Below are 26,568 nucleotides of genomic sequence, written 5' to 3'. Positions count from 1 at the left end.
CTGTCAGACCAAAAAAAAAAGGAGTTTCAATATCATTCAAATATGATTTTGAACATGAATCACAGTTTTTCTGCAAGTCGCACTTGCTAAGTATGATCTGATTCTAATCGCATATGCACAAAAATCAAATTGATAGCCTAAACAAAGCCAATGTTTCGTGCATAGTTCATTAGTTTCACATACGCTAAATAAATAAACAAACTGTCAAATAGAAATATTTATTTGTAAAAATGAACTTGGATATTTAATATTTTTATAATTGAGTAAATTGGCTAATAATAAAAAACGATGGATAATACTAACTATTAACACACCATGTATTTTAAAGAGGGCTATTTTATAACTAAATGTTCTCTATTTAAAAATGGCTTTAAGTAGGTTAAAAGCATTATAGGTGTACAACAGCAGGAAGCATGCGGAATAAGCAAAGGGATAGACATCAGCATACCACAGCACATGGGGCATCTAGCCCATCCAGGCCTGGCAGCCCCGGTTCACCTTTCTCCCCTTTCAAGCCTCGGAAACCCTGTTTATGAAATCAGTCATTTAAACTTCCTGTCATCTAGCCACTCCCCCACACTGGCCGCTCTGTTCCAGCAGCTCATTGGTCCAGATCACACTGGACTTGTGACTGACAGGAACAGGTTCAATGTGTCCACAGGGTTGAAATGCCACTTAATACAACAAAGCTAGCTAGTTTGTTGAACTACTGACTCATCCCATTGTGTCCCGCAGTACCATATTCCTGTCAGTCTTAACCCTGAAAAGTAAAAATCCCTTTCAGAGTTCTGGTCGCTAGTCTTTGTTTGCTACCAAAAGCTTTTAAAAACAATTTACTGATTGTTTACAGTTTGACATATGATTACTCCTATTATCAATATATACTGTATCGTCATTAGGACTTTAAATAAAGTGGATATAAGGATCATACCAATATAATTTACAGACTTTGACCAGAACTCTCATGGGTATTTGTTAGTTATTACACAAAGACAAAAGGAGACACTGCTTTCTATAAGTCTCCTTTTGCCTTAGTGCTGCACGTTGAACGAAAGACATACCAACGGACACGGGGCATCTAATCCAGGGGCTCCTTGGTCTCCCTTATCCCCTTTGGCCCCCCTGTTGCCTTTCTTGCCCCTCTCCCCCTGCAAACAAGTGCATTCAAAAAAAAAGTCACTCAAGTCCTCCTATAGCAGTACTTGTAAGCAAAGCACCATCACTGAGAATAATTGTATGACATTTTGGTTGCTCTACAAGACATTCTAAAAGGAGATGTGCTTATGAATGGAGCTATCATGAAGACTGGGATCATTTAAAAAGGGTAAGTGGAGGGGTTAAGGAGAAAGGAGATCAGCCAGTTAGGTTAGTGTGCAGACTTATTTACTCATTTATTATTTATTCTATGTGTTTTTGTTTTTTTAAATGGCTGAAGTATCGCAGGATTACAATATTACATTACAATCAATGTAAATTTATGAAGTGTTAAAAAAATATAAAAGCAAATAACAATATTAAAGATTTGCTTTATGAAAAGTTCATGCTTTTGGAAGCAAACCACTGGATTATTATAAATTTGTTTGCCTTAATTACTTAATATTTTTGAGCAGAAATGTGTTTAAAATATGTTTTTATTCTCACCGATATGGCGGTAATTTTATAAGACAGTAAATACAGTAATATTGCACATTATTATTACAATGTATATGCACTGTTAACATTTTTATAGAAATTAAAAATGTATTTTATTGCTGTAGTGACAAAGCTGAATTGTCAGCAGGCAATACTCCAGTCATCAGTGTTAAATAATCTCTCAGAAACCATTATAAAATGGCAAACTGGTGCTCAAGAAACATGTACTTCTGTTAAACTTTATTTTAATATTCTTTTTGTGCAATTTTTTGATCTTTTTTTTAGGATTCTTCAGCCGAAAGTTCAACAGAACAGCAGTTCTATATGAAATAATGAAATCAAATAAAATGTCCACTAAATATTATCATTCAATAATAATAAAAAATGTATAATAATAATAACATTAACAATAATAATGACATTACAATAATAATAATAACACTAGTAATAATAATAATAATAACACTAAAAATAATAATAATAACAGCAATAGCAATAATAATAACAACACTAACAATAATATTAACACTTACAATAATAATAACAACAATTATAATAACAACAACAACACCAACAATAATAATGACAATAACAAAAATAATAATGACATTACAATAATAATAATAATATTAGAAATAACAATAATAACAATGTTAAAAATAATAATAACAACAATACTAATAATAACACTAAAAATAATAATAACAGCAATAACAATAATAATCACAACACGAACAATAATAATATTAACATTAACAATAATAATAATGATAATAATAATAATAACGATAACAATAAAAAATAATAACACGAACAATAATAATATTAACACTAATAATAATGATAGTGATAATAATAACAATAATAATAATAATAATAATAATAATAACATCAACAATAATAATAACAACAATAATAATATTAATAATAATACTAATAACACTAAAATCATAATAACAACAACATATAATAACAGCAATAACAATAATAATAACAACACTAACAATAATAGCAATAATAATACTAACAATAATAATAATAATAATAACAACAACAACAATAATAATAAAAACAATAACAATAATAACAACAATAATATTAACACTAATAATAATAACATCAATAATAATGACAACAATAATAATAATAAATAATAATAACATAAACAATAATAGTAATAATAACAACAAAAATAATAATAATTATTATTATTGTTTTTTTTGTACATAAACAGCATGCCGTAAATGATGCCTTCACAGGGCACTTGAAATTAATGAAAATTATCGCAATCATGCTGTAGAGTCATTCTAACTGCAGATTATTTCTTGAGTTCTGAAGGACATACATTTTATTCCCCGATCTTTTCATCAAACGTTGGCCAATAAACAGACAATCTGCTATTGATTCCATTTAGAACACTTGAGTGAAAAAAATGGCTAATGTATAAATGATGAAGAGGCCCTGAAACTGTTTAATCAACACAACTTGTCTTTAAAACTAATTAAGACCAGCTTTGCATTCGGAGGGTTTCGGGATATATCTTTGAGTCTGCACGCAAAGTTGAAGGGTTCTTTGGAGGAAACTATTACATTGAAGCTTTATAAGTCTTCCAAATTGGGATCTAACCATGCTAAGATTCAGAGTTCTACCATTCCGACAGCCCTCATCATGACTGTTATTCTAACACTTAATAGAGGAAGGGGGAAAAAATCAAAGTGGATTACATTATGAATCAACACGGAGCTCATTTTCTTATCCTGTTTGACAAATAGGGATTCCTTAAGCACCGTTTCTGAGCTTTTGGCTCCCGGCAGGAGTGTTTTTCCTAAATACCCACATCAGGATGTCAAAATGAGCCTCGCACTGACATAATGCCGTTTCCCACATAGCTTGGTTATGTGCCCTTTCAAAATAGATCCAGATGAGGCTTTCGTGGAACAATACGAACTCTGTGCATAAGGATAATTGGGAGAAAATGAATGCAGGTTGGTAGGGAGGTCAGTGAAGGATGTGCACAAAAAAAGTAGGAAGTGAGGAAGAGGAAGAGTATTAACCCAGACTATAACATTAGGATGCAGGAGGAGCAGGAGGAGGCCAGGGAGTGAGAGGGGGACAAAGAGGACGACCCGGCCTGACTCAGCAAAAAGAGCCACGGACACAGGCCAGGGTGCAGGGGGAGGAAAAGGGGATAGGAAGACCTGTGGAAAAAAAGAGAGAGGAAGACAAGGACCAGAGTAAAAACAGCACCGTGCCCAAGAGTCCTCCACAGCACCTTCCCTGAGACGAGGATCAGCACAGTGGCAGAATTTGTAATTTTTTTTTTTAGGTTTTTACAAGAGTTATGTTTGTAAAATTAGCAGTGGAAGATGCTGGGAGGAGCACTGACATGTCCTGACATTCAAGGTGGGAGACATTCAGACATTAACTTAGAAATTAGTGTTAATAGGAAACAGGCATACAGTCTAGGAGGATGAATGCATAGGGGAAGCAAGGCATTCACATGTACTTCTCATGGAAATGACAAAACATTTGAACTTTAGCCTTCATGTTTTTACATTATTCATGAAAACATAATTTGTGTTTAATAGTCTTAGCATTAAAAATAATAACAAAAAGCTAAAATTGACAAATAAACTGTTCTAATACAAGAATATAACAAAAATAATCATTCATGACCAATAAACATAAACAGTGACATCTAAAAGACTAATTTGACAGGTTTTTTTTTCTTAAACATTCAAATTAGAGAACATAATAATTTCTGTAATTTCAAGGTAAACTCTCGCAAAAAAGCTACACTGTGGTACATTTAATGTTCCTTAAGGAAAAGTTTTGTACCTTTGTAAAAGTTGCATCTTATATGGTACAATTGAAATGAAGGTACACAATCTTAAGTGACTGAAATGCTCACAGAGCAAGTTATCCAGATGAAAGCAAAAGGGATGACACTTTCAGCCATAGCAAGAGAAGTTGGTCATTAAATGAAATACTGCATCTTTACAATGTCACTAACTCATTCAAGTCAGCCAAAAGGTATGATCGTTTATCGTCCACAAAAGATAAATGCTTGAGAAAACAAGGTATTCCAGAGAATATTAATGGCCAATTGTTAACTATTGTGTAATCTTTCTACTTCGATCAATGTTTACTTATTTTTGTTCACCTAAAACACTATTCTACTAACATAGTAGAGCAACAACTTAAATCCCTTCACATTTTAATCCATGGGGATTACATTATTACTGATAACACAAGTGTTTATAAATTGTTCTATAATTTTCATCTCCACTGTACATAAAATGATCAATTTAATAAATGAACACTAATCTGATGGGTCATTCAGCTCAAACAATTTGAACTCAATGTGATAACATTACTCTTTTAATGTTTTCAGAATTATTGATTATTTATTTTATTTGTACAGACTTTTAGACCTCACTGTACATGTGCAAATTTTGCAGTGAGCAGTAGCCATTCTCATTTCTTATACCCAGCATGTTTCTGCATGTCTCATAAACACACACACAAAAATATTTTTCAATTAATGATACTATATCATAATCCTTAAGAACAAATAATATAACCACATGAATTTTATAATAAACAGTTTGGCAAGTTTGGCAGACTCATGCTGGTTTAGAAATATAGTCCATTCCTTTATTTTAAGAAAGTGGACTTATGTTATTGTACCTTAAAGTCACAATAACATCTAAAAACAAACTAGAAAAAAATCAGAACCTACCTTGATTCCTTTTAATCCCGGTGGTCCTACTAAACCCTGAATGAATTGGGAAGAGGTATTATTGATGGTCTGTTATTCATTTGAATACTCTTGGAAAGTTTTTGAAATGGTAACGTGTGGTCTGTTACAGCACTTACAGGGATGCCTTGAGGCCCAATTGGTCCTGCTACTCCCATATCACCCTTTTCCCCCTGCAAAAATGAAAAAGGCTTGCATTTTAATTCAATGTATTACATCAGAATTAATATCTATTATTGTACTATCTAGGAATACGTAATTTTGATTGATTGAAAGCAGACTGTTAAATTCTGACCTTTTAGAGAGCAACTTTTCACTTGGTGTGTATTAAATATCCTCTTGGTGTGCTTTAAATATCTATGAATTCAACAACTGATGATGTTGTTGCATTATGTATCATCTAAGCAATGATGCAAGCTAATTGTGATGTACTTTAAAGCTCCAATAAAGTGCTTTCACAGCAAAAAAAAAAAAAAAAGTCTTAGATTGTCTTGGTCTTGTTTATAGTTCTAATATCAAAAAAATCTTAAATCAAGAAGTCTTTTCTAGTTAATGTTGACATATAATTTCTGAAAATAAGCAGTAGTAGTAGTAATAAACTTTATTGTCCTTGAAAGGAATTTTTTTATGAGCATCACCATATTTCTGCAGACATTCCATAAAAACAAGCGATGAAAACAATACAAAATACAGCAGTTACAAAATTTATAATGTTAATTAAGATAGACTGTTGTTAAATAAACCCACTGAAGCAGGTACAAAGGATTTCTTATAACGATTTAACCTAAAATCTGGGACTCTCTATCTTCTACCAAAGGGAAGCAGTTCATAATGTGGAAGCAAAAAATAAGTTATTAAAAAAATAAGGTTATTAAAATGTATATTTTTTTCCTAATCTAGAAAATGTTTCTTGATTTAAGAATTTCAAGATATTTGAACTAGAGACCAGTTGAAAAAAAAATAGGTAAGAAAAGCTTGCCCTGCAGTGTTAAATTCTTTTTTTGATTATTTGAAGTAATTTGGACTGAAACATGAAGGGTTCTTTTTTAACGATCTAGATGCAAAGTCTAAAGCGCAAGTTGCAAAAACATGAAAGGTGTGTCCAAACCCACTTTTGTCATTTTAAGGACAGAAAAATACGCTCTGCACCCTGGCGCATGGTTTAACAGAGTTATTCTTTTAATGAATTCTAGGGTGTGTTTTGAGAATAACATGCATTAAACCAATCAGAGTCTCATCTCACATTCCCTTTAAGAGCCAGTTGCGTTGCACCATGGCACATTTGCTATTTACGTGACGGATTTTGTAAGTGGAAAAACTGAACACTTAACTAGCGAGAAAACATCTAAACAGACCTTCACTTCTTTTGTGAATAAGGAAACATTGTTGTAAACATCCATTAGCCTACATGTTTAATTTAGTTTGTTAAGAGCAAAGATTTGTTTTCAAAACTAAATTCAGTTCTAACTTCCAGCAAATAAATAAATGAACAATAATAATGAAGTGTGGTCAAATTTTTTTTATATCCAAACACACATCCTATTATTATGCCCCATATGGTGATGCATACATCTCAAAAACCTGACAGGTGGACAAATCTAAACTTGTTTTTATTCAAACAAAAATAAATATGCCTATAATAATACTGCTAATAATAATAACTTTATACAAATGCTAATTGTCATGAATAAACTAAAAAAAGCCCTCAGACATGAAGAAGGCATGAAGGTAGTGGTTTTTATATTTATGTAGAAAATAATAACCTTTGTAACGTTTTAATTCTTTATTTTTTTTTCATATGTGAATATATTTGTGTGTTGCTGTACATCCTGTGTGTATTACGTAATGTGTTTTGGACCTACATAGGCCCATAACTAATGTGCTCTGCGCTAAACTTTAGACCAGCTTTTAGTTGGTCAGTGGTGCATTTCAGTTCTTCAAAATAGCAACGTGCCAACAGTGCGCCTTAACACACCTCCTTTTTAGACCAGAACAACCATGAATTCACAAAGTGACGCGAATAGATTTGCTATTTAAACAATGTGGTGCAAAATTTGAAAATTAGGGTTGCGCTGGTCTGAAAATAACAACAAATTGCGCCAAACACATCTTGCACCTTATTGCGCCGGGTGTATGATAAAGCTTGGTTTATATTTCTGCGTCAAGTGACCGGCTTAACCCACGGGGCATGCAATGCGCGTAGCTGTGCATTTATACTTTTGCGCGGTGTCTCTGTTGGTCTGCATTAACACTTCCGAAACGCTAGTTGGCAGTGAGGTGTAATTGTTTCTATGTGTCGAGTTTCATCACTGGTGTTGTGCTTTTCCTGAACACTTCTTGAATGTGTAAGTGGCTCAAACTCGCTCATTTTGAGGCAGAAACTGGCGGACTTGCAACAACTTTAACTATGAGGTAAACACAAAACAAAACTATCCATCTGGAGCTCCTTCACAAGACTCCACACTTGTAAACAATCGCTCCATCAGGTCGCGCCATTCGCGTGGCTCTCGGTCCCGCCCAGACTCGTCAGCGCTACCAAGCTGTCCAATCACAGAGTTTGCGCTACGCGTCGTTGCGACATGTAGTTACATTTTTTGAGAGGTGCACGTCAGTGACGCCGACGGCCACGGTGTAGAGCTATGCGTCAACGCCGTAGCATACGCGTGCGTTTGACGCAGAAGTATAAATCAGCCTTAAGGCCCAAAGACAGGGCAAGTTTTTTTTTTTTCAAAGAAAAATTTTGTTGAAAAAAAAGTGCATGTATACAGCTATATTTTGCTTGTTTTGAGATATTATTTAACATTTGTGGCTACGAATTTTTTTTTTGTGTGTGTGTGTGTGGTCAGAGATAAATTTGGTAAATCCTTAATTTTGAGCCCTAAAAAGTAATGTGAAATAAAAACTCACAACCCATTAGCTCATGCACATTAAGCAAGTATATAGGCATGTGGACAAAATCTAAATCAAATAATTTTAGCTTGTCAAAGTCTGATTTATGCATATAAAATATTCAATAAGTCCTAACAACAAAATTCTGGCTAAGTGATAATGATAAGTAATGGTAAGATGCAAGTAATGCTGGAAATCTACTAGCCACAGTGACTGGTGATCAAAAAAGTTAACGTTAAGCCCTGCTCGCAGATATGATTGTTTATTTTATAACCAAAACACCAACCATTTCCCCTTTTGGTCCTGCAGGTCCAGGAACTCCTGCTGGTCCTATCAGACCCTTCGAACAAAGAAAGAAACATTTGTGAGATTCGACAGCAGGGATGATTGTGGGTGACGAAGTCAAAACGGGAGAAAGTCTAGTCATTCTTGAGCACCAATAGATCAACAAACTTCTTTGAGCTGAATAAGCCCAATTTGAAAACCCTAATGCATGTTTAAAAGCTCCAATCTGCTGAGGAATTTGACACAACTCCAAAGTTTGTTGATCTAAGTGGAAATAAACAAACACACAAGTAAATATAACAGCGAATCCATCTTCCATTTTCCTCCCATGACTTGGAGAGGATTGGACAGAAGGGCTGTTAGACATCTTGCTTTTTCAGGAGTCTTGCTTCTCAGCCATTTATATATAGTTGTATGCCATACTGTAATTGTTCATGCAGCCGCATCCCATCATGCTCTCTCTTGGTATATGACATTGCAAGGTCAAAGCTTATCTTGGAATGAAATAAAGCTTTGAAGCTTGGAGAGAATTAAGCCTTTGAAAGGTCAACAGAGGTCAGACGCGCTGAATATATACATATATATATATAGTGCTATGGAGGGTTGTGATGACATGAAATGCAAAGGAATTATTCACTTTGGTAGATTACCAAGTAGCCACTTTTCAAAGAGAGGGAAAGTGCATTTCAGACAGACAGAGAGAGAGATGTTTATAAGTGTTTGGCCATGCTCCCCTTCAGTCACTGGTGTGTTGACAGGTTGAGAAATAAACCGAGCGTGGTACCTCTGGAAACAGCAAGAGGCAACAGCCAAACAGGCTTAGGGAGAAAGTCAAATCAAAGTCTTACTCATGCCGATGTAACCTCAACAGAGATCTAAACAAGGCCTTGACCATTAGACAACACAGAAAGGACAGAAGACCAGCAAGCAACAGCTCAAGCATAGGCAGACAAACAAACAAGAGAAGCAGGCAGACTGGGCAGGAAAAGAAGAGATGGATGGATGGAAATAGAAGGGTGGATGATGGAAACGGTTCTTGCGCCACTCACCACTGGACCAGGCCTGCCGTCTAAACCATGAGCCCCCTGGACAGTGTGTAAAGAGTTACAGAGCGAGAGGAGAGATGGAGGTGGTGGAGAGGGAGGGAGGGGAGAAGTGTGGGGGGAGGAAAGGGTGGGTGAGTGAAACAGTGACTCGTGTGCCACATAAAAACAACACTAGTTTTGATGGAAGGGTGACGTGTTGAAGATGACATGTAAAAGACAGGCAGTAACTCCTTTTGTTGGGATTTTAGCTTTTAGCTTCTTGTTTAGAGTCTTTGTCTTGTTTCTTGTCCAAATATCTAACAATTCTTCAATCAAAAAACAACTTGTAGACAAGTAAATAAACATTGTTTTGTTTTCAGAAATAATAAATCAATTTAAGAGTTTTTTTTTTTTTTTTAGAAAACAGGCTAAATTTCATGCCAGTGGGGTAAGTAAAATAATCTTGGTTTCAGTTTGAAATAAAATTATTTTACTTACTCAACTGGCAGATTGTTTAGATCAGGGGTCTTAAACTCAAGTTGGCGGGGGGCCATTTCAGTGACTAACAATTCATAGGAGGCCATTTTAATATTCAAGTACAAGAAAAAAGTAGAGACAGCACGTTTACCTTGTCACACATTAGCTGCTAAAATACAGCTGAAATACAGCTTAAAGTGACATTTAAAGGCTAAACTAGGTTAATTAGGTTAACTAGGCAGGTTAGGGTAATTAGGCGAGTTATTGTATAACGATAATTTGTTCTGTAGACTATTGAAAAAATATAGCTTAATAGGGGCTAATAATTTTGGCCTTAAAATGATTCGTAAAAAATTAAAAACTGCTTTTATTCTAGCTGAAATAAAACAAATAAGACTTTCTCCAGAAGAAAAAATATTATTAGAAATACTGTGAAAATGTCCTTGCTCTGTTAAACATAATTTGGGAAACATTTAATAACTAATAAATCTTTCAAAGGGGGGCTAATAATTCTGTATATCTGTGGTTGTTGTGTGTATGGCCAAGCGTTAAGACACACACTCAGTCATTCTTCCATAGAGTACATGCAGTCAGAAGCGGTAGTTTAAATTGCTATGAAAATACTACAAATAATAGGCATACTAGTTATTATTCTGTCCTAACCAATTGTATTGTTCCAATAGCATAAGAATAGCGCAGTTTGGGTAACTTAAGTGACTTTACTGGCAATTGTTCTTCTCAATATCTTTCTTTTTTTTTTTTTGTAAAACTACAACAAAAAGGGGAAAAGTATGTACAAATTCAAATTTACGTTAAGAAGTTAAATTCAACTAGCAGTACAATTTTACTTATGTAACCTACATAGTTTTTTATGCAAATCTTAATAAGCATATGAGTAAAATCTATCGAATGAGACCATTTAAACATTAGCAAAATTATCATATTTGTTACACCACCAGCAAAACATCTAAGCCACGATGAAGTGTAAAACAAAATAAAAATGATATAAAACTGATAATAATCAAAAGTCATGTTAAATATTTACAAAAACAGAGCTTTAGTCAAAATTGAGCACTTACAAACATATATTTTAATGTTTAAATCGGCCATAGAACTAAAACGCATGTGTGTTACTCTCAACCATACACTAAGAGAAAATGAAAGTAAAAGAATATGAATGCATTACTTTAAATGTCGTCTAGGTGGTGGGTCAAAACCACAAGTGGCTAGACGCAACTGCACAACAATGATAGTGGTTCAAAAATACATGTTTTGGCGGGCCGAATCTCGGGCGGGCTGTAAATGGCCCAGAGGCCGGCAGTTTGAGACCCCAGGTTTAGATTGTTTTAAGGAAAATCTCACTTAATGTTCATTCATTCACTCGTCCCTTTAATAATCCAGGGTCGCCACAGCGGAATGAACCGCCAACTTGTCCAGCAAGTTTTTATGCAGCGGATGCCCTTCCAGCCGCAACCCATCTCTGGAAAACATCCACACACACACTCATACACTATGGACAGTATAGCTTATCCAATTCACCTGTACCGCATGTCTTTGGACTGTGGGGGAAACCCACGCGAACACAGGGAGAACATGCAAACTCCTCACAGCAACGCCAAATGAGCGGAGGATCGAACCAGCGGCCTTCTTGCTGTGAGACGACAGCACTATCTACTGCGCCACTGCTTCACCCTCACTTAATGTTGACTAATTATTTTCCATATTTTTTTCTAGTCTGGGAAATGCTTCTTAATTCAAGATTTTTTTTAGATGTTTCGACGAGAAACAAGACAAAAATGTAAGGTCTACTTTTCTTAGTGCATGTGAGTTAACAAGCTGGTTCTTAATACAGCATGCTGTTTTCAATCATTCGTTTGATCTTTGTGCATGGGGATAAAATGACAACAGGTGGGATATAAATTCCAAAAGAGATACAAAAACTAAAAATAACCCTTGTAAATAATTGCTTGATTGCAAAACCAAGTGAGCTGCCTTGCTGTTCACTACCCTCTAAGGCAGCATGCTAACTGAAACCTCAAAATGACTTTACTGGAACACTATACATAGGCAGGATATCTGCATGCCACAAAAATGCTCCACATATAGCATGACGTGGGAGATTTGAAAAGTTAAGATTGATTATAGCATGTTTTAAGCAAACAAACCGACAAGAAGAGGGAAAATAGAATATACTAATATGAAATTTTAGGGCTGGGCAAGTTAACACGTTATTATCTCATTGATTAATTACTGCAGACAATTAGTTTGAACAACCCAGGCTCATTCTGAAAATGTCCTTCTATATACATTTCTGGAGATCATCAAATACGTCCCAGAAGATATATTTTTTGCAGTTTTTGGTTTCGTGAATCCACCAGAGGCCGCTGTGTATGTTTTTTGAGATCTCAAATTTCTCTCGCGAGAGTCATTCGCACCTGCTGTCCTCGTGTAAATCCACCAGAGGCCACTGTCGACTGAATGACCGACTGTTTAACTGACTGAACGACTGACTGATTGACCAATCAACTAACCCACCCTCCTTCCCTAAACCCAATAAATACTGTTTTCGAATGCACCGATTGGCTCACCCACTCACTTTCGTCAACCCAACCCACAGTTTTAAAAAGCAATCCAGAAAAAGAAAACCCTCGCCTGATTTTGACCACGTTTTCAGATTTGACCACATTTTCACCATGTTATTTATTGTTTATCTTATTTTTGGCTTCTGTTTTTGTCTAACCCACTTTCTAGAACTGTTCTTCGCAGAACTTGAACTCCCCTGTCATGGTCAACTCCTCCCTGTGTCTCAAGTCACCAACATACTTGACAAGCTAACTGGACAAACTGGTAACAGTGGAAAAGCTGTCCATATGGAGGTAAGCGGTCAGGTAGTAAGAGTGAATAAGACCGACATCATACCTCCCCATAGAGTTTAGTTTTATAGACGAAATGCAGCCAAAAGTACTTCTGGCTACATAATTCGCGATCTCCAGAACTGTACATAGAGCTACGTTTTCAGAAAGAGAAGACCCAACGTGTTTTGGGAAACACTCATCACTACATCGTTCTTTTCCCAAACGATGCTTAAAACTGTAATAGTTCAGCCACGAGTTACGTCGTTGTTTGGAAAACGCACCCCAGGTCGGGTAGAAAATTATTATACTGATTATACAGCGGGAGCGGTTGGGTGTGGAATAAAACCTGGCGGGAGCGGCATTAAAAATTCAGTCCCGCCCAGATCTCTATACTGTAGTTCATAAAGCTCTTTTTTATCAAGCTGGTTATCTGAAAATAAGACCTAAACATAATAAGACATAAATGCCCTGGCCTTGGTTTTAGATTTACAGTAATTCACTCATTCATTTTCTTTTCCGCTTAGTCCCTTTATTAATCTGGGGTCGCCACAGCGGAATGAACCGCCAACTAATCCTGCATATCTTTTACGCAGAGGACAGATTTTCAGTAATGTTTAAGTTTAAACTTACAAGATATTCTAACTGTTCATAAAAAGGAACACTGTTATATAACTATAATACAACTATAATAAACAACTCAGTTGTTTGAAGTGTAATTGCACCTTTTTTCCTATAGCAGAACCTTTAAAATAAAATTGTGCAATACACTTTTAAATTAATTGTTGAATTTTGCATATTAAAATGTGATTAATCGCAGATAAATCAAGCAAATAATAAAAAATTAAACATTTTAATAGTTGCCCAGCACAAATACATTTATAAACTAATACAATTTTTATTCCCTTTACTTGGTTCATTAGATAGAATTTTTATCACTACATGCATACATCTAACACATTCAATATGCTATTTTCGATCAAAAACAGGACACATGCTGATTTAAAAACCGTGTACCATGTATTCAACATCTCAATTTTGAAATCTCAGAGTTGCCTTAAAAAGGAGTTACTGTGCCATTGATGCTGTGACTAGAACAAGTTTATCAATGACTTTGACACCATAAATATACACCAGACGTCTGAAAAAGACCCCTGAAGTTCACGGTAATAAAATCTACAGTATAGCATGCTATTTACAGGGCAGAAAGGAAACATTTATAAACAACCACATACAGTATTTTGAAATAATAACTTGGACATCAGTGAGTTATCATCAGGAACTTGTTGGTAATCTATTAAAACGTGTATAAAACAGCGTGACAGGATGATTACATGATGACACTTGTATATACGATTGCCAAATGTGGACATCCACTGATTCATGCAATGTGATGACACTTAGCTTTGAACCATGACAATAACAAAGACACATGAAATAGCAGCACACTGATATAAAGCACAAAGCTTACACAAACATGCTTTTCCGATAATGTTTCAATTTACTTATGCACTGGTTTCATGGGGAAGAAGTAATGTACTTATTGTTTTCGTCTCACCACAACTAATTTGATATATTGGCTAGCATTCAAGATATGAATGAAAAGGTACTTACAGGAAGTCCAAGATGGCCCCTGTCTCCTTTATCTCCCTTTTGTCCAGATGATCCCTTCTCTCCTTTCAGGCCTATTCCTGGCTCTCCCTAAACCAGAAAGAATAAATCAGATCCACAACCTTGTTTAGCATATGAAAGACAATACTGGAATATAAAAGGGGCTTGGGCAGGAATACCAACCTTTGGTCCTGACAAACCTGGAGATCCCTGATGAGAAACAAAAAGTTGCAAATTAGTTCCTCTTGACAAATGCACCATCAACGACCACACGGGTGTCCATTAGACAAACAAATATCGTCTAAGTGGCTGAACCATAATATACATATAAGCTTTACGTGAAGCAGCCATTGCCCTCACCATTGGCCCAACTGGCCCAGCAGGTCCTGGAGGTCCAGCAGGCCCATAGACCTTAGGAAAAACAGAAAAGGGAATGTCTATTAATGACCAACTTAGGTAAATTTTATATATATATATATATATATATATATATATATATATATATATATATATTGTCATGATTCCATAAGATCACTGGATTGCACTAACAATAACCATAGACTACAATTCCGCCATTTCTGGACTACATATTAATACATGCACTCCGGTCACACTCACACATGCTTCCTCATCTAGACTGATTACTTGCACCACCTGGAAGAGACTGATTGCAAGCACTATTTAAGCCACACACTCACCCATTCAGTGAGTCTTGTTTACTGTCAGTAGCACTACAACGAGTTTCCCAGTCTTGTTATCCTGTGTACCGACCTTAGCCTTGTTAGCATCTTTGTCTTTGTCTGCCGCCTGCCTTTTGACCTCTCGCCTGTTCCTGATTACGATTATGGACTGCCTACACATACCCGTTTGCACCTGTATTGACCATTGCTTGCCTGACGAAGAATAAACCTGCTTTTGGATCTTACCCCAGTTGTATGTGTCAGTCCCCGTGGTTACATACATATATATATATATATATATATATATATATATATATATATATATATATATATATATATATATATATATATATATATATATATACATATATATATATATATATATACACACACAAACAAAAGTTCTGTCTGGTTCTCGAATCTGATTGGCTGATAGTGGTTAGATATTTAAGTAATATCAGCACCCGTGCCCACATACAGTCAGCAACAAGCAGAAGACGGTCTACAGTTTGACAAATATTACTGTTGTTGGACAACATAATGTGCTTTTGAGAATATAGTTGTTTAAATTGCAACTATGCAGCTTATTTTTTAAGAGTATTGCCCATTTTAAAATATTTACAATTTCTGAGAGACAACTCGACGGCAGCCATAGCCTGCCATACTGAGTAGTAGACCAAAGATGGTTAACGTTTTCATCCACAAAATGGCGAAAGGACTGCATAATAGAATACACCTTAAAAAGACTTTGATAATAAGCCCTTAGAAGATTAAAACAGCGTAACTTCAGTAGGTCAAATTATTATTAAACTGGTAAGTGATATTCCAAGTCGATCTCTCTCTTTTGCATATTGCATTGCAGTTTTTATAATGTTACCTTAAGTAATTGTAACGCATTGAGTGTAAGATATGGGACTCGCACATCAGGTGTTGTGTGTGTTGTGTTGGCAGAAATAAAGATGAAATGCCCGCATCTGTTTAGCGTTTTTCCTTCTCGCAAACACAACAGGAGTCTTGTAGTAAATGCGCTGCTTTTTTTTTCAGGGTTAATTATTGTGATATTGTAATGGTCGCTTAATATTTGATATGCATTGTATATAAATGTCATGTCCCCTTTAAGAGGACTTCTTCTGTGGTCGTTTTACCTTTGAGATGTAAGCACGCATGCATGGGAGCTCAGTTCAGCTTGCTCTAAGGAAAAGTGTGTGATGGTCGCTCTTCCGCTGTATTATACTTTTATTTTAATAACGTAACATTTTATTTTGTGACATATTTGTATGTAGTCGACAGCATACAAAATGTATGAGAAATGCATAAAGTCCAATAGGAAGAGAAAAATAGTTTGTCTACTTATTTCATTCCTAAAAGTCTCTGGGTAAATGGTGGGACACCTGGCACCCGTCACAATATACCGATTACAACTGAGAAATACTGTAGACTGTAATAGACACTAAGAAGATATCTCTGTAGACGGATGTGAGAAAAATCAGCAGTTTTGTCATCACTTTAGACATTGCGCTAGAGAATCATTCAAATACTTGCTCTATGATGTTGGTAAAGTAGCAACGGTTTCTGCTTTTCTGACATCAGCTGCAGATGTGAAGGAATGGCGGAAGAAAGTAGTTCCTTGTACAAAAGGGTTTTTAGACTCGTGTTTAATTTTCTTTTTTACATAGATGATTATGCGGTCAAACTGTTGTATAAACGCAATATCACACTCGTAGCAGTGCGATATGGCTGTATATCATTACTGTGGAGACACTAAAACAAATGGCTTGCGGCCTCGTTCCAACGCACACCTCCTACCAGTGCCGATATTCAGCCATATCGCACTGCTACTTGTGTGATACTGCTCATATATATACTATATATGTGTTTGTTTGTGTGTGTATTGAAGTATATTGATATTGAAGTGTGGAACATACCAGCTCTGCTTTATCTCCTTTCTCCCCAGGTTCACCCTTCTGACCCTAATGACAAAAAACAAGGGGAGAGGGAATACTCAACTGTATCATTCATTCAACAGAATTCAAAACTGGCATGATGAAATACATTGCTCCTCCCCCAACCCCCCTCCCCCCACAACCCCAGTGTACTTTGATGTCTTTTCAACTATGACATCTATTTGTTTGAGGAGCACCATTGCGTACCATTGGGCCTGGCAATCCAATATGGCCAGGGGGCCCTGAAACCCCCTTTTCTCCAGTAGGGCCATCTAAACCCTACAGAATGAGGAAAAAATGGGGAAATAGAAAATACAATAGACAGAAAAGTCAATTGGAGAAGTGGATTGGTGAACATCACTTGAAAGCAAGCTCCACGGTCAGGAGACATTTGAAGTCATAGCATCCAACATGGAGGATTAACAATTAGTAGGCTTTCATAAACGCAGTGCTGCCCACCCACAACAAACTTAAAAGAAATTCATCAAGGCACTCAAAATGATTCCACTCATTCAAATATTTACAAGCAAATCATTACGGTCGACATTCTGGTTTAATCTGATAAGGGTGTTTACATACTCTATGGTTATTGGAAAATTCCAAAGTTCTTGTAATCAGAATATCACAAACAAACAAATACACTGAGCTCTGGAAGTACTGGAGATGCATTCTTGTTTTATCCAGTGGACAATTCAGTTTAAATGAATCCACACCTCTTTAATACATGCAAAAATCATCTATTTTACTACAATTTCCAGTTATTTTACAATAACTTGATTATGGCAATGTGGTTAATGTGGTTATTATGATGAATATATGAATATTATGATATTTCGATTAATATTAGTGTTATTTAATCATAGGGATAAAGAAAACAAACTCAGGGTGCTTTCACACCTACACTTTTGTTTCGGAACCTGCCTCGTTTGCTCAGTTAGCGCGGTTTATTTGGCATATGTGAAACCAGCAATCGTGCTAGGATCCGCGCCAAATCAATCGTCTCGGGATCGCCTGAATGAGGTGGTCTCGGCTCGATTGAAACGAACTCTGGAGCGGATCGATTGCAGTGAGAAAGCGATACGATCCGAGCGCGGTAATATCACAGTGTTTTATGGATGTGTAATAGGCATACGGCTATATGAAGAGAGAATTATGAGTAGGGCGGGAAGTTTCGGGAGTCTTCTGGTTGCCTGAAAACGAGTGATAATCTCTCGGTAATCACGCGTCTCCCCCCGGGTCCTCAAATATGTCGTGCACCCTTCTCACCCCCTCCCCACCGCATCTCTCCTTGCTATTCAGACACGTCGCACGCACTTTGTCAAACACCACCAAATCACCAACTCTCCTGACAGCTGAGCGGGACTCTGCAAATAAACCCTGACATGCTGACCAATGTGGGGAGAGTTTACTCGCACGGGACTTGTTTTAGCTCTTTTGGTCCGTTTAGAAACTTTGCAGTGTGGAAGCGAACCGCACCAAGAGCAAAGAGCAACAATGTAACAATTTTAATCCCTGTTTCGGAAGAACTGATTCGATTCACAGGTGTGAAAGCCCCCTCAAATGTGGTCAGACAGGTTATTTATAATGGCAAAAGCTGGTACAGTCACTCACAGGCGATCCTGAGGGGCCCATGTCTCCCTTGTCTCCTTTTGGCCCAGGGAAACCCATGACTCCTCCTTCTCCTCGTGCTCCCTCTGGTCCAGGAGGGCCGATGGGTCCAGGTTCTCCCGGCTTTCCTCTTGGACCCTAAGTAGCAAAATCAAAATTCAAGTGTTGCTAAAATACATCCACTAATGGACTAATGTCAGATTGCTCAGAATATTTTATACCTTTTCTCCATCAACACCTGGCGGACCTGGAAGTCCAACATCACCCTGTAAAAACAACATGAAGTTTTATGAAAAAGTCCAGCATAGTCAACAGTGACACGATAAATCAATGATATCACAAATCATGATATAAGCAAACCAGGCTTATTGAAAATATGTGCGCAGGGCTATGTTTTAGAAAAACGTGAAATATTAACTAGACAAATCCAAAAGACATTGCTGGCTACATTTTCTACGTTAATGGGCTGTATTTTTTTATACGTGCCATTTGCACGTCCTTCTTGTACATATCAGTGAGAAGCTGGGGCTTGTTTGTCATGTATAAATCACCTTGCGATCAATTGACCTACACACTTAGGTCATAGATATTAAGTCATAGATATTAGGTCATAGATATTACGTCATAGATAGGAGGATTACAGTTGTCTAATGTTGATGAATTTAAATATCTAGGTCTTTCGCTCGATACTGAATTGTTTTTTAAACCCCATATTGATTTTACGTCATATGATTGTGAAGTGCTTTGGGTTTATGGCCATACACGATAAATGTGCTATATAGATACACATATAGTAAGTAATTAAGTAAGTAATGTGTATTTATTTAGCGCATTTTTTGTGTACTGAAAGAAAAAAAAGCACAAGAAAGAATGACACATTGATAGAGAAACATTTCATCGAAGTGCTTTAACTTTAGACAGTTATTTAAGTTTTTTTTAGTTACAAAAAATTAGAGTAAGCCTACAAGAGGAATTTAAGACGGCGTGGGATCTAAGCGGTATTGGTTTACTGGCGAGCAAGCGCACGACCATGGAGCAGAATGCTTAGCTGAGCGTCACACTGCTTTGCTCTGCTCACGTGCTCTGGCTGCTACAGTATATCAGTTCAGTATTTTCGCTATGTTACATAACTGCCTCCTGCTGGCCATGTATTTCTTGTCATTCATTCATTTTCTTGTCGGCTTAGTCCCTTCATTAATCCAGGGTCGCCACAGCGGAATGAACCGCCAACTTATCCAGCACATTTTTACGCAGCGGATGTTCTTCCAGCCATCTCTGGGAAACATTCACACACACACAGACACTCATACACTATGAGCAATTTAGGATTCCCAATTCACCTGTTCCGCACTGTGGGGAAAACCGGAGCACCCGGAGGAAACCCACTGGAACCCAGGGAGAACATGCAAACTTCACACAGAAAAAACTGAGCCGAGGTTCGAACCAGCAACCTTCTTGCTGTGAGGCGACAGAACTACCTACTGCGCCACTGCTTCGCCCTATGTATTTCTTGTGTTAGACCATTTTGTGCTGTGCCGCAGTTTACTGCAGTGACGCGTGACATCACTTTAGATCACTCACACATTCTCAGTAGTCATAACTGTATTAGCTCACTATTCTACTTGTGATATGATTGAACAAAAATCTTAACAGGATACTTACAAAAAACTTGAAGTGAATAAATGATAACAGAATTTTTATTTTTGGTAATATTTGGTAATATTTTGGTATATTAGTACCTGATTTACCATATTCACCACACTACTCTGGCATATGTTTTATGCAGCAGATGCACTTCCAGCTAGCAGTGTGCTGGGAAACACCCATACATTCTCTCATTCACACAGACACACTCATAGGCCCCATTAACACTGTCAGGTCTTGATGCCCAATTTCGATTAGTTGCCTTTATCAGATTTTTTTTGCCTGTCCATTTACACCTTCTTTTAATTGTGACACACATCTGATTTATGTGTTTACATTTGCCTTACAATTTACGACGTCACGCATGCGTAAAGGTGGGTTCTAGCATCTGCGCCACACTAGCCATGATGGAAGAAATTGTCTTGCATTTAGCTCTGCGAAATATGCGATCTTCGCCCAACTTTAACATGATTTTGAGGTGGAGGGAAAGGTCCCTCATCGCAGCTTATCCCTATGGCTCATATATGGTGTCCTCCACCATTTAGAGGAATTTGTAGGTACGAGAGAGATCTCAGGTCTGGTGGGAGCAAATTGTGGCGACTGACCACTTTCCTCCTCCATGTTTCCTGTTGTTGTTGTTGTTTACCGTCTTGTTGTCTCCACACACTCTCTTCCTTCTACGTCATTAAAATGCAGAGAAGCACCACATTGTCGCAAGTTTAATGGCGTACAAAACGAATCGCCTCAGTAAATCCGATCTGCCTGTTTACATTATAGTCACATTGTCACATATCCAATTATATCTGATTTATTTCCACATACTAAGGAGGCCTGAAACCGATCTTGGAATATCTGAGAGCATCTGCTTTTTTCGTGTTTACATGGTCGTAGTAAAGATCTGATCTGTGTCATGTATGAGCAAAAAATCTGAGTTAGGTCACATTTAACTGGCAGTGCAAACAGGGCCATACACTACAGCTAATTCAGATCATCAAATTTACTTATAACAGATGTATTGCACTGTGGGGAGCACCAGGAAGAAACCCACGTGATCAAGGGGCGAACATACCAACTCCACACAGAAATGCCACTGGACTCAGTCAGGAATCCAACCAGCAATCTTTTTGCTGTGAGGTGACTAGCTATTTTAACAGTACATAAAGCAGTGGTGTACAAACTCAGTCCTGGAGGGCCGGCGCCCTGGAGAGTTTAGCACCAACCTTAATCCAACACACCTGAACAAGCTAATCGAGCTCTTGCTAGATATACTAGAAACTTTCTGGCAAGTTTGTTAAAGCAAGTTGGAGCTAAACTTAGCAGGACACCGGCCCTCCAGGACCGAGTTTGGAAATCTCTGACATAAAGGAAAGAAAATGTATTTTTCACCTTTAAACCAGGGGTCCCAGGAAGACCAGGAGGCCCAGGAGGTCCAGGCAGACCAGGAGCACCCTAGTATAACATGAATATATGCTTCAATATACACTGATAGAGCTGTTCACTGTTTATCTGTTTATGTAGTCAAACAATTTTTGTATTCAAATATGCATTATTCTCCCCATGCAATAAATGCAATCAAGACTCATGCTTTCAGGATGACACTTACCATTGAATGCACATTACGAATATCCTAAAACACAACAAAATTTAAAAATGACAACAATTTTCACATTAAATAAAAAGATGATTCATTCCTATACATGAAAAGGACATACATTTTCGTTGTTGTTGACTAAAGTTTTTCCTGGCTCCCCAGTTGGCCCTGGAGGACCCTGTTCAGTGATGGAGATACAATCAATTAGGATATACGATTAATGTCCAATAGATAAACTTGTGATATCATTTTCTCAATCAGTAGCAAACTAGTTTTGCTGATTTTATAGTTTGCACACACTACTCACCCTTGGACCTTCCAGGCCAGGGTCACCCTGCAAAGCAGACAATATAAAATATTGATATTTTCCCCCAAAAGCATGCTAAATATTCACACCCATCCTTGGTTTGATTTAAAACAAATTCTGGTGTTTCTGTCCAGACATGTGGCATTTGACAAGAACCAACCAATCAGCTTCACACTTTATTTGAATGATACACATTTCATCAATAACATTAGACTAATTACCTCAGACAAATGCAGAGCACCCAAACACTGGCAGTTTATAATATTTTCCATTAATAAAACTTGTTTTAACCTAAAACTGTATCAGAGCTGCAGGAAGGGTTTATCAGTGGTGCTTTCTTAAAGAGCACTGCTGATGTTAATTTCACATTGAAATCAGTGAAGGAAGCTGAATGCCTTGCATTTTCGACATGGTTCCAGATGTGATTTTTGAATGGCCCTTTGTATGGATTAAAAATACCGTCCAAATTAAGGGGTCTAAAAAAAAAGGGTCTTGGTCGATACCTGACTGAAATATAAATGCAACACATACCGAACAACATACAACCCTACAATGTGTGTTTTCAACAATGAATCAAAGGCAAAACATGACACAATAGTGAGGTAAACACATGACCTAAAGAGCATTTATTTTAAAATGTATCCCGCTCCCGCCAGGTTTTAGCCAGAACCCGACTGCTCCCGCTTAAATACAGTATTCGCTGTCCCGCTGTCCGACCCGCCCCGTTTTCTACCCGCCGTGCGGGAGTCGGGAGTGATATTGTTAGACCGCCCGCTCCCGTCCAAAATTACACTAATTACCAACCGCTCCCGTGCTTTAATCGGAAATTTATTCATTTGCATCCATACATCTCTGCAATGACTCAAATCCCTTATTAATAAAGTCATCTGGAATGGCAAATAAAGCGTTCATGCAGGACTCCCAGAGTTCATCAAGATTATTTGGATTCCTCTTCAATGCCTCCTCCTTCATTTTACCCCAGACATGCACAATAATGTTAATGTCCGGTGACTAGGCTAGCAAATCCTGAAGCACCCTGACCTTCTTTGCTTTCAGGAACTTTGAGGTGGAGGCTGAAGTATGATAATGAGCGCTATCTTGCTGAAGAATTTGCCCTCTCCTGTGGTTTGTAATGTAATGGGCAGCACAAATGTCTTGACACCTCAGGCTGTTGATGCTGTCATACACTGCAGATCTCTTGCATGCCTCTATACTGAATGTAACCCCAAACCATGATTTTATAGGTCTATGGTGGTTCCAAAAGGTCTTCTGCAGTATTTGTGATGATTGGGATGCAGTTCAACAGATGATTCATCTGAAAAATCTACCTTCTGCCACTTTTCCAAATGATCAACTAGAAGTCAAATTATTATTTGTTGCTCTTACAACTAGGATCGATGACAAGACTTTTGTCAGTGTATTGGGTCAAATGAACTTATGATCAATCAATTTTAATATCTTAACATTTGTTTTGATAGCGTATGTTTTGCATATTACAAATAAATGTAGGAATTTACTGTTTTTATCAAGATCAAATTATCAAGACACCAAAGTGTAAATACACCCTAAAATACAGTGTTGAAGTAAAACATTCTAGCATTAAAAAGTCAATGGCTCACCTTTATGCCTTGATCACCTTTCTCACCCTAAAAAGAAATAACAAAACTGAATTTCACTTCTAAAGCATATTTACAGTATAACGGTATATATTTTGTTAGACTTGGCATGCTGCAGTATATCAAGAAAGAACGTCAGATGTACAGTAGACATGAAAGTACTTATGCTGGGTTCACAACAAATACAGAAATTGAGTATTCACGTGAGTAAATAGTACATACAAAGTAGAACTGGGTGATAAAATCGATATTGGTATTTATTGACACCATTGTCAATATCGCTAATAAAAACGGTTCGGTATGAAGTATGAATCGCAATAGTTATATTAAAACGTAGCTACTGAGTGCGCACCTTGGAAGCAATGCCAACAAGCTTAGGGTGTCAGTTAGTCATTTCCAATGGAGGCACGTAATGCGCGTGCATTTTCCAGGTACCCCTAGTTGAAAAACATCTGAACTAACCAATCTGCTTCACACTTTGTATGGAATATACACATTTCAGTAATAACGGCAGACTAATCACCTCAGACAACACAAAGCACAAGCTTGTGCTTGTCACTTCAGGTCAGAATAACAACTTGCGTGAAAATGAGTGCAGTATAGCAGCAGTGAGGAGATTGTAAATGAAAAAGGATGTCGCCAGATTGGCTTTTTGGTTTCTTTTACTGTGCATCCCAGCCATTAGCTCCTCATTTGAAAGATTTTTTTAGCATAGGTCTAATGTAGTCATCCAACTTCACAATTTGTAATGTTGCAGTATGTATTTGAATAATAATGGTTAGTTACTTTACATGAAAGCTCAGATTTGATTATCATAATTTGTTTTGTTATCAGAGTTTTAGGTTAACTGTATCATTATTATTGACACCTTACAGATGTTGATCTACCTTTACCATGGCGCACATTTTGTAACATTTTATTAATCAAGTTTAAGAGCCTCTCTAACATTTGTTCATTTTATTATAAAAATTAGATATTTTGTTTAAATATTTTTGTTTTTGACTATTAAAGCTATTTGTAATGTTGGTAATTTAAATAAAATAAAGTGGTTAAATATGAAATCCTAATATTCCTAATGGTATTGGTAATATATATATATATATATATATATATATATATATATATATATATATATATATATATATATATATATATATATATATATATATTATATTATTGTATATTATTGTTATTATATATATATATATATTTGCAAACATGCAAATAGAGGCAAAATACTGCCACATGACATGAATGAGGTGGAATGACCAACACGCTTACACCAAAAGCATGGAATTTGTCTTAATCACATTTCAAGTTTAAATACTTGAAGCTAAGCTAAAAATTTGTATCTGGTGAAAAACAGTCCACAAGTATACATGAGTAAGTAAAGCAGTGCTGTTTATGTGGGGTTAAACCAGCATTAGATCCAGTTGGCGGAGAATGTGGGCAATGTACCTTGGGTCCAGCTTGACCTGGCTGTCCTGCGACACCTGGTTCTCCTTTAATGCCAGTTCCTGCAGCACTAGGCTCACCTTTCTCTCCCTAGCAATAAACAAAAAAAAGTAGAAGTTAAGGTTGAATTGATTGATTTAATGATTCATGCAGGTCTATTTTCTTCTGTGACCATATTGTTTTTATTTTATTTCATAGCATTGCAGTTAATGCCTTTAATTCATAACAGAATCAGTACTTAATCCCAGAGCGTGAGCCACTCTAAATGAAACTACATCAGATCACAAAGCAAATACAGACCACATTTAACATTCTAAGGCTTCTGCTTCAAACGAACATTGATTTAATCATAACTATTAACACATTAATACTTTAAAACATACCCCTGTATATTTCCTGTGACATCACAAACCATGCAGCATAAATGAAAACAAAAAGGAATACAAAGTTTTGCTTTACTGCAACTTAAGAATGTCATCCTTTAGTCCAAAAAGACTAAATACATGCTATTATTGAATTCAAACACAAAATGCATTATGACACGCACACGCAAATAACAATAACTCCAGGTGTAACACAATCTGCAGACATCACATCACCATTTCAAAGATATCTGTCAGACATGCATGTGTACTTAAAGTATATTAATTCAATTCAACTACAATGAAAATACTGCTATTTCATGACAAACCTGCATGCCTTTAATTGTAGTTTTACTCTGAAATACTAAAGATGATTTTAATAATATATTGGCCACTCTTTCAGTGAAATGTATTCAGGTTGTTATTGTGCATAAATAATAGGGCTGTAATAATTTGGGGAAAATATCTAATTGTGATTTTTTTTTTGCCAGATATTGCGATTTCGATTTGATTTGCGATTTAATTTTGTAATCAAGTTTCAGCTTAATATTCTGTACCGTAACTTCTTACTGCTAAAATGCAATGAGTGTCAGTTAAAAAAGGAACTGAAAAAATATTAATTTACTTAAGGTAAACACTTATTCAAATTTATTTTTAAATATCCAGAAATTATACACAATTTTTTCACTAAAGCAATTAGTAAGCACAAAGGAAACCACCTTCCTTACATGTTGAACTCAAATTAGGGAGTTAAATATAATATAATATAATATAATATAATATAATATAATATAATATATATATATATATATATATATATATATATATATA

At 36.4% G+C, this 26,568-nt stretch overlaps 1 protein-coding gene across 50 annotated transcripts in view; it reads right to left on the bottom strand.

Annotated features, from left to right (window-relative positions):
* Window positions 1–26,568, bottom strand: part of col13a1 (collagen, type XIII, alpha 1) — a 197,410-nt gene that overhangs the window by 17,793 nt on the left and 153,049 nt on the right. For 19 of the 50 annotated variants that reach the window (XR_012389127.1, XM_073920603.1, XM_073920619.1 and 16 more), the window contains 17 exons: window positions 25,379–25,465; window positions 23,924–23,950; window positions 22,305–22,331; window positions 22,119–22,175; window positions 22,010–22,033; window positions 21,793–21,855; window positions 18,984–19,028; window positions 18,766–18,900; window positions 17,362–17,433; window positions 17,137–17,181; window positions 14,892–14,942; window positions 14,715–14,741; window positions 14,535–14,621; window positions 8,568–8,621; window positions 5,512–5,565; window positions 5,375–5,410; window positions 1,062–1,148 (listed from right to left, as the gene is read on the bottom strand). Coding sequence is in view for 47 of the 50 variants with exons in the window: in XM_073920603.1 (XP_073776704.1) it covers window positions 1,062–1,148; window positions 5,375–5,410; window positions 5,512–5,565; window positions 8,568–8,621; window positions 14,535–14,621; window positions 14,715–14,741; window positions 14,892–14,942; window positions 17,137–17,181; window positions 17,362–17,433; window positions 18,766–18,900; window positions 18,984–19,028; window positions 21,793–21,855; window positions 22,010–22,033; window positions 22,119–22,175; window positions 22,305–22,331; window positions 23,924–23,950; window positions 25,379–25,465 (978 nt within the window). In the remaining 3 variants the exon portion in view is untranslated. Of the gene's footprint in view, window positions 1–448; window positions 527–1,061; window positions 1,149–5,374; window positions 5,411–5,511; window positions 5,566–8,567; window positions 8,622–9,615; window positions 9,652–14,534; window positions 14,622–14,714; window positions 14,742–14,891; window positions 14,943–17,136; window positions 17,182–17,361; window positions 17,434–18,765; window positions 18,901–18,983; window positions 19,029–21,792; window positions 21,856–22,009; window positions 22,034–22,118; window positions 22,176–22,304; window positions 22,332–23,923; window positions 23,951–25,378; window positions 25,466–26,568 lie in introns of all 50 variants that reach the window. The other 31 variants (XR_012389128.1, XM_073920597.1, XM_073920612.1 and 28 more) reach the window with 5 other exon arrangements.

The sequence above is a fragment of the Danio rerio genome, chromosome 13 (genome assembly GCF_049306965.1).
Source record: "Danio rerio strain Tuebingen ecotype United States chromosome 13, GRCz12tu, whole genome shotgun sequence".
NCBI classification, from domain to species: domain Eukaryota; kingdom Metazoa; phylum Chordata; class Actinopteri; order Cypriniformes; family Danionidae; genus Danio; species Danio rerio.
This window is presented reverse-complemented; position numbering and strand designations above follow the sequence as displayed.